A 12481-nucleotide genomic window follows, 5' to 3' on the forward strand; every position below is an offset into this window, starting at 1 on the left:
TACAAAAATAAGGAATGTTGAAAAGATGATACTTTATGAAACTAAACCGCCAGTAGGAGGCGGCAGGCGACCGTTTTAATGAGCGAGTCATTGAGTCATTCATTCAAACGATTCGTTCAAACGGCTGATTTATTCAGAATGAGGCAGTTTGTGAATGGGTAATTGAATCTTTGACTCAACCGATTCGTTCAAAATGCTGAATCATTCAGTAATGCAACAAGTGTTGCTGTGAGATGCGCGATAGTTCTGCGGTGATATTTGTTTGGAACTATTTTCGCTGCTGAAACAGAACAAAAACAGTCATTGCGTCTAAAATGTAAGTGACTTAATTTTAACTATTTGTTTATTGACCTGTTATGAAATCAGTCTCGGTTTTCTTGATGGCATTCAGGAAAACAGTTACTTCTACAGCCTACACACTGCAATATAAACAACATCTCTGCATGCTCTCTTCACGTCGTCCTTGTAAAATAATAATAATAAGTAAACAAACATCAAAATCACTTCGCTGAAAATGAAACGCCACTTACCAGCAGCCGCAGATTTTAAGATATCTTCTGGTAGTGCGCGTAGCCGCGCGAAATTAAAGAATGTGCGTGCAGCGTGAGGAATCGTTCCGGATGAGTTCGTCAGGTGAAAGGTCATCATGTGGATCATTTCATTTACGGCTAAATTATTATTTATTAATTTTACTAATAGTTAGGTTGGGCAGGCATCCACAAAAGGGCCTTTAATTACAAAAAAAGGAGAGGAAATTTTGCCTTGACAAAAGGGCACTTTGGGCACCAAGGGGCAAAGGGGCAGGTGCTCGAGCACCCAACGCCCCCCCCTCTGCACGTGCCTGGTGAGGAGGTCTCAGAGTGATTACTAATTACAGTTCGGCTGCTAGTGGAGGAAACTGACCCCAGCCAGAACACGACGCCAGATTAAAAGTTCACTGCAGAGGGAAAACACTGCGGTTTATAATGGAGGGGTTCAGTTTGTAGCCCTAAAACCTTGCTACAATGAATTATATCTAAGAAAACACTGTAGCAGTTAGATTCATCAGTAAAATAAGGTCCTTGGTTAATTTTATTTTATTTTGCTCAACAACATCAATTACACACGAGAACTGTGCAAAACATGAATCGAACTAGCTACATTTTGTTCATGAGTGTGAATCTTAATTGAATTGGAAACACTCCACAGGAAGTTGAATTGGAAGAGGAATTTACTTTAAAGAAATTTAAACACAGGTGATGCATTTTGGGAAATGGAGTGTTCTTCAGTAAATATACTGAATTATATAAACTAAATACAGAAAAAACACACGTGTGACTGCCAAATAAAACAAAAGAACATTTAGGGAGGTGAATAGATTCATCTTCAGGCACTTACATTTCTGTCAGCCTGCAGGAGAGACTTAACAAAGAGAGGCAGAGGAAAGAATGAATGCGGCTTAAAGTGACAGCAACATTAAAGGATGGCCTTCTACTGGCATCTTGCAGGGAAAGTGACATTTAGAGGGGCACCATGAGAACTGTTTACTGCACTGGCCCATGGAATGCATGAAGAGTGGCCATTTTACATCAAATATGGCACTGTGGGGAACTTAAATCTCAACAGGTGAAATGCAACTTGGCCACATTCTGTCAGATGACTGACATGTTGGAGAGAACCTTGTGCTGCTTTTATTTGAATGAGAGACAGGCGAGAGCTTTCGCATATTCATGCGGATGCAGTGAAATCCTCAAACTGCATTAAAGCTGTTCCTGAGGCCCAAACCTTTGCCTGTGAAAATATATTGCTTGCAAGTAAAATTATATTTTTGAGATGCTATCATTAAAACAAATATGAAAACTGTATACTTTTAAGAGCTAATATATAAGAGCACTGCAATTTTATATGTCTATAATATCAACTTTTACTCAGGAGTAGAATGTTCTAGTGCAAAATAGTCTGCAATTCCATGCCATTACCTTCCCCTGCACTGAAAGGACATTTTCACTGTTTTGACACATGCCACTCAGGTGACAGGGTGCTGCCCAGTATTTTTGGAGTAGACTTACACATGCTATTCAGAGCTGGCAGGAACAATTTTTCAGGAGAAATCTTCTCGCTACCATCAATGTTTTCACTGCAATAAGCAAGCTTGTTGCGCCATTCAAAATTCATTTGAGAATGCCCTTTAAATTCCATTTCATTTCACACATTTGAACTGAGATAGCAAATATAATGCATAATTACAATTTGATTTAAATGTAAATATGTAAAAATATAATGGATTGAAATTCAAAGAAATGTAACTTTAAATAGATAGATAGATAGATAGATAGATAGATTCTTAATTTCCCAGAATGCATTCAAAATCCAATTCAACTTCCTGTTTCCAATTCAATTTAAAGTCACACTCATTATCATTATCTTATCAGACAGTAGGAGATTAAGATATATCTTGTATCTTTAGTAATAAATGTAAGTAATGTAAATACATTAAATATTATGTTAAATGTTTCTCAATAGATTTTAAACCATAATAAAATATATTAAGATATATATTGTATCTTATATCTTAATAAAAATATTAATGTTTGTGCCTTTTAGAGGTAAAGGCATAGGCTTAAGACATGGTACTATAGAAGAGGGCAGCAGTAGAGAAGGCATGGTCCTAAATAAGACACTCCCCCCAGCTACACTGTGATTGGTTGATCTGAACCAATGAGTGGTAAAACAAATGAAGTGTCACAGTGGGAGATTAGATAAATAAGTGAGTGAGGAGCAGAAGGTGGACTCGGGTTTATTTCAATTTGGCCAGATCACTAGAGCGTTGCAGGGTCTCAATCCCTAATGACCAGAGGGGGATGGGGGTGTAGAGATTGTATGGACTAGTTTGGAGGAGGGGAGAATACACAAACAAATGGATCTGAGATAAAGGAAGGATTAAACAGTCCTGAAGACAGATACAGTCGCCACATTCAGTCTGAGGGATCAATGGATGATACATTTTTATTCAAACAATCAAAGTATGTTCCATCTCCATGCAATCATATTATCTTTGTCTTCTTGGAAAGGTAGCTCTGATAATAAAAGTTACTGAACAAAGCGATTAGGCTGAGGGCGTAGCCGAACACCACCATATTCATGGAGTCAGGGAAGTCACAATCAGCATAGAGGTTGAACGCAGTGTGAATGGTCACAATAAAGAACTGGAGCTGAGGATAAAGAAAGACAGAGGCACAAAAGTGACTGATCCTTCATATTAAAGGGGTCATATAATGGTACATGCACTTTTACAAGTTGATTGTACTGAAATGTGTGTTGGCAGTGCCTGTACACAACCATCATAAAATGATAAAAATCCATCCAGTGTTTTTTTTTTATCTCCTTATATGTTTTCCCCTCTCTCAAATCCAGCCGTTCTATTTTGTGACGTCACAAAATCGACGCCCCTCCCACGATTGTTGATTGACAGCAGCGTTTCAACACAGACCCGCCCTCGCTCGTGAGCGAGCTGTCTGTCATCATAGTCCGCGCGTCATTGTTGATACGCTGGAGCACTGTCTATGAGCAGAATGGCGTCTAAGCGATTGTGGTGTTCTGTGCTTGGGTGCAATAAGGAACACAGCAGTCATTTTGATGCTCCTAAATCTGAACCGCTGAAGACGCAATGGCTGAGTTTTGTTTTCGAAGGGAATATTCCCCAAGATCAACAGCGATGCTTTCATGTTTGCGCGAATCATTTCACCAGACTGCTTTATAAACGAGAACATTGAAAAAGGTATTAGCTCCTGTCTGAGTATGTGTTGTTTATGTGCCTAATGACTGTCATAGTCTCACAGACTGGTTATTTTTTAAACAGATCAGTCAAATGTTAGTGCTTCAGCCCTGACAGTTGTACCTAACACTGCATAGATAACGTTACGCATCACGGACAAGCCTACATTTACCGAAAAAAAGTTTTTCATGACCATTAGCTGTAACATCAATCTGTCAATGAACTAACGTATACATCAGTAAACACATCAGTTCGTATCTCACTACTAAACCCTGCCAGTACATACAAAGATAGATCAAAGTGACATTATGTTAACCAACCATTCAGAAACGTCCTGTTTTCCAACTCCGGTTCAAATTGATACGGTTGCACAGTGCCCTCAGAGACTCCCGCTGCCATTCTTCAAAATATAACGTTACCCTCAACTGTTGTCAATGCAACACTCCACGTGTGTTGTTGTGGCAAAACGCCCACAGAACAGAGGGGCGGGGTGAGCAAAGCTCATTATCATTTAAAGACACATGCACTTAAACGGCGTGCTGAAAACAGAGCTGTTTTTGACCAGGTAAAATTTGTGTTTTCTTACAATACTAATGAGAATTTTTAATTAAAGTATATTACAAACTTTTAATTTAGACCCTAAAGAATCATATTAGCTTGTACAAAAATGGCATTATATGGCCCTTTTAAAGGAGAACTCCAGTCAATTTTAACATTGAGCTAATTTTTTTGTACATTTGGAGTGCTGTCAGTACAGAGAACAACGACAAAAATCGGTGTTAATAAAAGATATTAATAAAAATGATGTTTATTCAGCCAGCGCACATACCTGTATTTACATCCTGTTTTCGGTCGAAGTCCACAGTAGTCGATTGTCGAGACAATCGACTACTGTGGACTTCGACCGAAAACAGGATGTAAATACAGGTATGTGCGCTGGCTGAATAAACATCATTTTTATTAATATCTTTCACATCTACTGCAGTCAGATTCACCCGCGTTCACTCCGAAGGAATCACTCACATGACCTGTGCACTTGTAATGACACATCAAGGATGTTAAGAGCCTAAAAGCAGGTTTAAAACTTGCCCCATTGAAGTCAACAGGGTGCAAATTTTAAAAAGAGGATAACTCGGTGTAGGCAACACCGATTTTTGTCGTTGTTTTCTGTACTGACAGCACTCCAAATGTACAAAAAAATGAGCTCAATGTTAAAATTGACCGGAGTTCTCCTTTAAGGCATTATTCCTTAAAAAATCATAATGAGAGTCTCACCAGCTGGAGGGAAGTGAGGTAGCGTTTCCACCACAAGTATTTCTGCATCTGGGGGCCCAGTGCTGCCAGGCCATAGTACATATACATCACCACATGCACAAAAGAATTTATGAGGCCAATAAGGAATGCTGAGGAAGAGAGAACATCTTTAGCAAATCATTCTCTGCCTTGTCATCCTGAAGCAATAGCAAACATCCGTAAGATATTTGTCATTTTTTCAGTTGCCTAACATCAAGAAAATACCACACACATTTCAGAATACTTTCATCGTCTATTTCTAGAGCAATATATCACCTAGTGGTGTCAGAGTGACACTGCAACTAAATCAACCCCAATAGATGTCCATTTACAGTTTTTCTCAGTCGCTTTGGTGCATTTCTCAGATCAGAAATGAAATTCTCAAAACTACTTGTTCAACCTCCACATCATCTAGTCACTTGTGCACAACATAAAAGCAGTTTCTCATTCTTTTGAACAAGATGCGATTGCTTTGGTACATTCATGCAATTGATTATGTACAATTGTCTGCGGTTTCCTGCATTATCAGTTGCTAATGCCATGTTGCTCAAAATGTATTAAATAGTTATCTGTGCAATAGTCTTTCCCCTCAAAACATCTAGTCATTAGTTTATCGTATAAGTCATTAAATGCAAAATGGTTGATCTAGTTGTCATAAACGGTCAAGCATATTTTCTACACATTTCTATTAGACTTTTTGTAAATGTGCCATGAATTGGTGAATCTTGACTTTCACTAATGAAGAGAATGTAGATCAACCAATGAGAAAACAGTTCTCTGAAATAGCTCAAAGTTGCATCTCAAGAACCTTCAATTGGCAAGCATATATACAGTCAGTGCTGCATGCAAAAGCAAAGGTCTGCCTAAGGGGTCTTTCCTGTGTTTGCTTTTTCTTTTCTATTCTTTTCTTTTCTGTGGGGTTTTTTTTTTTTTTCAGACCACTAGTAAAAGTGTAACTGTGAATCCTATCCAGTCTCTTTCAATCAATAACTCACGTGCAGTAGTGTGTAAATTTGTACTTTTGAAATGGATATACGGCATAAAGAAGAAGTGCAGCTTTGTACATTTGAATATGTAACTGTCATCCAAACTGTTGCCATAGTTTACAGCAGGTAATACTAACAGAGTGCAGTGTTTTATTGACAACATGACTTAGCATTTTGACTATCTTGTTTGTGAACAATGACACAAGGACTTTTCATTCTGATGGCACTGATATGTTCATTGACATAAATACTTACTTTTGAGAGATGAACTAAAAATTTTGAGTAAGTTTTTGATTACATTAATACAGTGATGTCCAAAAGCAGATCACTAGTAAAAATGCTTCTAATATTTTTATTACAAATTATAGTGTAATCATAACATAATTGTGAGTGAAAATTAACATGAATTTCAGAATTTGCTTCAATGAACTCCAAAACAACAAGATCATGTTCTCCAGCATGATTTGAGATTATCCAATCAGCATCTTAGGCGTCAATAGAAGCTTCTGTACAAGTTTATTTCAAGGTTTCAAATTATATTTTAAATGTTGTCTCAGACTTTTGGAGCTATACATTAATGCAATCTAATAGTTAGTTTTACAATCTGATTAAAGAGTCAAGTTCACCTAAACACAACCTGTATACACAACGTGTATATTGTCTTGTTTGAGAGCATGACATTGTTGCATTGTGCTAAGTGGACTGCTGTATGTAAACACAATAATCTGTTTTACTCCAAGGTAAGAACACTTACACTGCCCTCCCGCAACATACTTGACCCCGGCCCACCAGTTGAAAATCATGGTGCCGTGATGATACACATGCAGAAAGGTCAGTTGATTGTTCTTCTTCCTCAGAATGAAGAACATCTGAGGATAATGACATTTACTTCTTAATGTAATAAAACATCATCATAAGACATTCATTAACAATGTGATCTGATATCAAAGGACTAGATAATTTACTTACAGTATCAGTAAGTTCGATGACTTTTGAGAAGTAAAACCACCAGCACACTCTGGCCATCTGCATGGCATCAAAATTGCACAGCATTAAGGAAGGCAATAACTATAATAATGGTAATTCTTATTCTACAATTGCAGATGTGTGGAAAAATGCGAATTATTTGTATAAAAATAATTTGCTTACCCGCATTGCAAGGGGGTTTTCAGAGTAGTCCACAGGCTGACACAGCAAGCTGTAATTTGCCAACCAAGATGATGCTGTGAACTAAACGCAAAACAAGCATACATACATAGGCTATACACACATACATACATATGAATGTATTTATACAATGAATGAATGAATGAGATTTCATAAATGAATAGGAAATAGGCCTGTTAGTTCCATAGACTGTGTTTAGTTCACTAGCGCATACCTCATAAAACATGTAAGCGGAAAGGCACACCATGGAAAAATTGTAAATAATAAGAATCGCCTTGATGTCGACTGGTTCTCTGTAAGTCATCAGTTTGGGGCCAAGCCGGATGATGACAAGGTAACAGAGGAAGATGCCACAGACAGGCAGGGGAGAATAAACCAATAGCCATCCATCTGTCCTCTTGTCTGTGGGAAAGAACGAATTGCATAATTACCTCGTTAAACTTACTCATAGTTAGTTTAGAAAAGTTTTTTTTTTTAAATACTGGTTTCGTCAGGACCAATTAGTCAAATGTAGGCTGGCCCACCGGTGTCGGTGTAACCGTGTAAAACATAACTGTTGTAGCCTACGACTTGTGTGTTATAGGCTACACTGCTCATTTTGTGTTGTATGTAAAATAACAAAGAGCATATTTAAAGTAAAAGAATGGACATGCAATTCCTTGAAAAAATACCTCCGTTTTCTAGGACCCATTGGTAAAGTATCTGGAGCCTTTGCCATGTCGACGGTGATACGGACACCTGAGCAATTAATAATGGAGATGAGACGTGTCTGTTAATGTATCATATTGTAAAAATGAAATAAAAAACAAACAAACGAAACCAAACTAAAATTAATTTTAGCCACTCTACCAATAATAGGCCTATCCGAGAAATGGTAGGCTATATTAATGAATTAAGCGTAAACGGCTTACCATTGCGCTTGATGTTCATTCAGTAATGCCTAAACATCGCCATCTATCGGTTGCCTTTAGGAACAGCGCGAGGGTTCGTTGTTGGGAGTAACTTCAGGAGAACTGCCTTAAATGTCAGTTATGATCGCTATTTAAGTTACACGAGATGTTGTCAACGACACAGGGCTCTCGTTCAGCAGAAATCAAAGGCTCAGGGATAAGTTAAGGAGTTTAACCATGGCATCCTCCCCAAGACGGATTACCAAAATCCCCTGGATAACTTTATTCTTAACAGAGATAGCCTACCATCGGCTATTTTGAGCAGCGTGCCGTAGCCATTTCACCATTTTGTGTTTAGACACTATAAATTAAGCGTAATTAATACGCGACTAATATTGTTTTTTAATTAGTTTTATAAAGTGGCAACCTGCAAATTACTTTTTAAGTTGGCTATAGGCCTAAATAATTTAACTAAATAGGGTGAATACGTATACGTATTACGGTATTGGCTACCAGTCAATTTTAAGGTGCTATTTTTTCCTATAACTTGTAAAAACAGAAAGGAGAATAATGTTGGGAAAAGATGTTTAGAAATTTTTTCGTTTTGTAGGCTGTATACTAGTGCCTTAAGCGTTTAATGTAGGCCTAAATTAGGGTTTTCAGGACGAGGAAACTTCCACCTGAACCAAACATGCACAAATGTTTGTACTAAGATTCTCAACTATGATATGAAAGATATTAGAGAATGATTTGATATTCTATTTTACTTTACACAGTATGTAGACATTGCCAAAAAATGGTGTTTCCTATAGTGTATCTATTAATTATCTCTAATTTGCATATTCTTTGGGCAATATAATGAAAAAAGAGGTAGCTATAACAAGAGTAATAACTTGGCAACATTTTCATAATATTTCATAGTGATATATAATTTCTTCCCTTTACTTCTCTTTCTTCCCTTTACTCTTCTCCCTAAAATGCCTGATAAGCACACTCTTAAAAAAAAGGGTTCCTCGAGGTTCTATATAGAACCCTGGGGTTCAGTACTTGGCCAATAGAACCTTTTACCAAAAAAATGGTTCTATGTAGAACCCTTGCATAGCAAAGAACCTTTTTTTATTAAATGGTTCTATAATTCATGTTTTATGACTGAAGTGTAAACTAAAGATTACACAACACATTCACAAAGCTTTTTGAGTCAAGACCCGTGAGAATGACTGCTGTAGTCAAAAACAAGAGTAAACAAATATTAATATGAGCTGTACATTAGCATGAAACTTATATTTCCTAATATATTATAGTTTAACTTTTTGACAAATCATTTTGTGAAGAAAAAAATAAACTAACCAGGAGTTTTCTTTATTTTGTATACCATATTGTGATGGTTTTAATCTATCGAAGGAAACATTAAAAACAAATAATCGTAAAAATGCTCCCTGGTGGCGTACATGCGTTGCGTTCTGGATTGTTTATATTTTCTTATTTAATAATTACTCGTTTAATAATAAAGAACCCTTAAATGGTTCTATTTAGAACCATCTAACTTGGATTCAAAGAACCATTTGGGGTTCTTTTTATGGAACCCTTTTAAATGGTTCTATATAGAACCATTTTGGAGTTCCATATATGAAGCGGGTGATAGAACCATTTCTGGTTCTAAATAGAACCATTTCTTTTAAGAGTGCATGCTTTAAGTCCTGGTGTCCTCTACAGTGGTCTTCATGTATGAAACTGATGCATGTCTCATAATAGAAAGTCATATTCTGATTTGAAACCCCACTAATTTACAACAAACAATGTGAAAATTAGTCAGATTTGAATGATAATTACAAAATATTATCATATTCCCATAAGAGGGTTGAATTTAGTCATTCAGTCGGTGTCAGTCATTGACCAAAGAGAGGGAGGTCATGGTTAACCTACCTCCAAACATTTGATATCTCTGAAAAGCCCAGACCGTGCTCTTTACAGAACATTCAGACTTAAAACTGTGTCTTATATGGTCTCAAAGAAACCTCTACAGAGGAAAAAACTCCATTGCTGGGTCTCAGGAGGATATGCTGATGCAAACACATTTTATACAGCTTTTATTCTTACACCACTCAAACACATTCCCATTACTTATTGTATAGCTAATATATTAACAAATACAAAGCAGTTAACATAATAAGCAAAGAAAACTCTTTAGTTAAGCATATCAGATATTACTTAAAAGGAAGGAGGAAAACAGATATGGTGTTAATGACTCCTTTGCTCAACATCTGTATGCAGACCCCCGACTCAGGTTTAAAGTGCACACTTCATTAAGAACAACAAGATTCAACTGAAATCCCCCTTTAAGGTCAATGATATAAAGGTCTGACACAAGAGCAGCTCTGTATATTTACAAACAATAAACAAACAACATTTTTTATAACTTCAAAAATCAAAATTCAACAATTAGGCTATTGAAAAAAATATATATATATTTATACATTTTAATGACTATGACTATGTTCATGATGAGAATGCTGGGTTGGCTCTTTTGGTACGCTGGTTACATCTGAATAACCTGTTCTATTTCTGTTATTTGAATGATGATGGTGATGATGATGTTCATGTTGATGATGATGTTCATGTTGATGATGATGCTCATGTTGATGATGATGATGATGATGATGATGATGATGCTCAACAGTTACAGGTTCTGTATTGTTAGCCTGCTGTTTGTTCTCTCCTGTGGACTCATCTGCATTGGTTTTGGGGTTGTCAGTGCCTTCTGATATGGAGAAGTTGGCATTTAGCTGAAAGAGAGTTTGCAAACATTTCATAAATATGGCACTGTCTGAAGCTGTATATTGTCGAATATTGTCACTCACTGAGCAGTTGCAAATATTTTTGTGGTATGTAGCCCTGATGGCCGCTTCTATGTAAGGGTAGTGAAGATAGCTGAAGGGCAGGACAATGTGGAAGGTGAGATATCCACATCTGTGCAGAAAAGAAATACAGAAGAATGAATATAAACAATATTTGAGAAAAATATCTCAGATGTTCATTCTTCTGGGGAACTGGCATATGAATACTAAAAGAGCCATGTGACCCTAAAGGGAAACTAGGCAAACTGGTCATAATAGTGTGTACTGGATTCAGAAGTGTTTTGTTCATACCTGTCATACACTAAGAAATCATCCTTGTCTCCCTCCAAGAGCTCCCAGACGTTGTTTTGCAGTGGGCTCTGCTGGTACACAGGGATGCCCTGTGCCGTCTTCCTCTTCAGCTCCCAGTACATGGCTCTGGACTGCGAATCCTGCTCATTGACGACCAGGAATGATATGTTAGTCAGCTTGCCATGGACCAGCTTGTCACGCAGGTTTCCCAACCTTCCCAACCAAAAGGAGGAGAACACAAGCAAGGATTCAGTTGACCAAGATGTTGTTTAAAAAACTGTCCCTTTAAATGAGGAAGGTCAGTCAACAAAACGGCTGCCAGTTGTACCCCTTATATACATTTGCGTGAAACATAAGTTTTAATAATTTTTAAATTGATACAAATTCCAAAGTATATAAAAGTTGATATATATATATATGTATATTATATTAATATATTCCATAGATTCATTAAAAAAGATAAAGATAAAACTGCTTAATTATATAACTGTAATAATTGCATAATCATCCTTTTTCAGAATGGAGCATTAAAAGTCACCCATTTTATTACTGTATCTTATGTTTCTGTATCTTAAAATGTTAAATTTGTTACATTTAAATTAAAAAGTGTCTGAATATCATCATTGGGTCTTTTTCTAGCACCTTGTTTGTTTAAAATTTGGCCAAAAAATCCTTTACAAATCAACATCTCTAACTGAAAGACACCGCTTTATAGAATGAGAAAATGACACAGCACAAGAACTCTCACTTGGCAGCCTGCGTGAGACAGAAGTGTCAGCTCGCTTTAAGAAGAGCCACCACGACTACATTTCCCAGAAGGTCTTTCATCGGAGCCTTGCCATCGATCTCCCACTGTGGGGCAGGCTTACAGATTCTGGAGCCAGTGCTTTCTTTCTCCACAAACAGTGGTGAAGCTCCCAGAAGAGCTGGGAAAGCAGACAACCACAGAGCCCAGAGAGCCTGCATCACGCCTGCTGAACTTCACCCGCTGCAACAGCTACCAACAAACACAATAATCAATAACCTAAAATAGCATACTATTTTGATGTGTCATTAGTTCCACATCTTTATTTTATCCTATACACCATATAGTATGCAAAAAAGCTAAACGGGCAGGAGGACATAGAGTTGCACAAACCTGAAGCTCTGTCCCTTGGCGTCTTCGAGTCAAAAAATACAGAGATGAGGAAAAGTTGACCGTCCACACTTTTAAAGTTCTCTTCTGGACAAACCCTCCCCCTCAAC

At 37.2% G+C, this 12481-nt stretch overlaps 2 protein-coding genes across 3 annotated transcripts; both read right to left on the reverse strand.

The window, feature by feature from the left end:
• Positions 1-2760: 2760 nt before the first annotated feature.
• elovl8a (ELOVL fatty acid elongase 8a) lies at positions 2761-8309 on the reverse strand. Of its 2 annotated transcripts, none has more exons than XM_084411149.1 (8): positions 8112-8309; positions 7872-7938; positions 7415-7602; positions 7183-7263; positions 7003-7059; positions 6788-6902; positions 5030-5157; positions 2761-3191 (listed from the first exon to the last, which is right to left on the reverse strand). In XM_084411149.1, the coding sequence occupies exons 1-8, from the start codon at positions 8112-8114 to the stop codon at positions 3024-3026; spliced, it is 807 nt and encodes a 268-aa protein (XP_084267275.1). In that variant the 5' UTR covers positions 8115-8309; the 3' UTR covers positions 2761-3023. The 2 variants fall into 2 exon arrangements, with proteins under 2 accessions (XP_084267275.1, XP_084267276.1); XM_084411150.1 differs by having other exon boundaries at positions 5030-5091; positions 8112-8295.
• A 1853-nt stretch (positions 8310-10162) lies between these two features.
• selenop2 (selenoprotein P2) lies at positions 10163-12481 on the reverse strand. The gene is made up of 5 exons (XM_084411148.1): positions 12375-12481; positions 11985-12233; positions 11237-11449; positions 10949-11057; positions 10163-10873 (listed from the first exon to the last, which is right to left on the reverse strand). Exons 2-5 carry the CDS (start codon positions 12200-12202, stop codon positions 10568-10570), a joined length of 846 nt encoding a protein of 281 aa, XP_084267274.1. The 5' UTR covers positions 12203-12233; positions 12375-12481; the 3' UTR covers positions 10163-10567.

This window comes from Rutilus rutilus, assembly GCF_951802725.1.
Source record: "Rutilus rutilus genome assembly, chromosome: 6".
NCBI classification, from domain to species: Eukaryota; Metazoa; Chordata; class Actinopteri; order Cypriniformes; family Leuciscidae; genus Rutilus; species Rutilus rutilus.

Coding starts and splice junctions, on each gene's coding strand:
- elovl8a (XM_084411149.1), bottom strand. Junction 7,060..7,182: donor AAAACCCCCTTGCAATGCGG/GTAAGCAAATTA, acceptor GATGCCATGCAG/ATGGCCAGAGTGTGCTGGTG. Junction 3,192..5,029: donor ACCTCACTTCCCTCCAGCTG/GTGAGACTCTCA, acceptor CTTTATCCTCAG/CTCCAGTTCTTTATTGTGAC.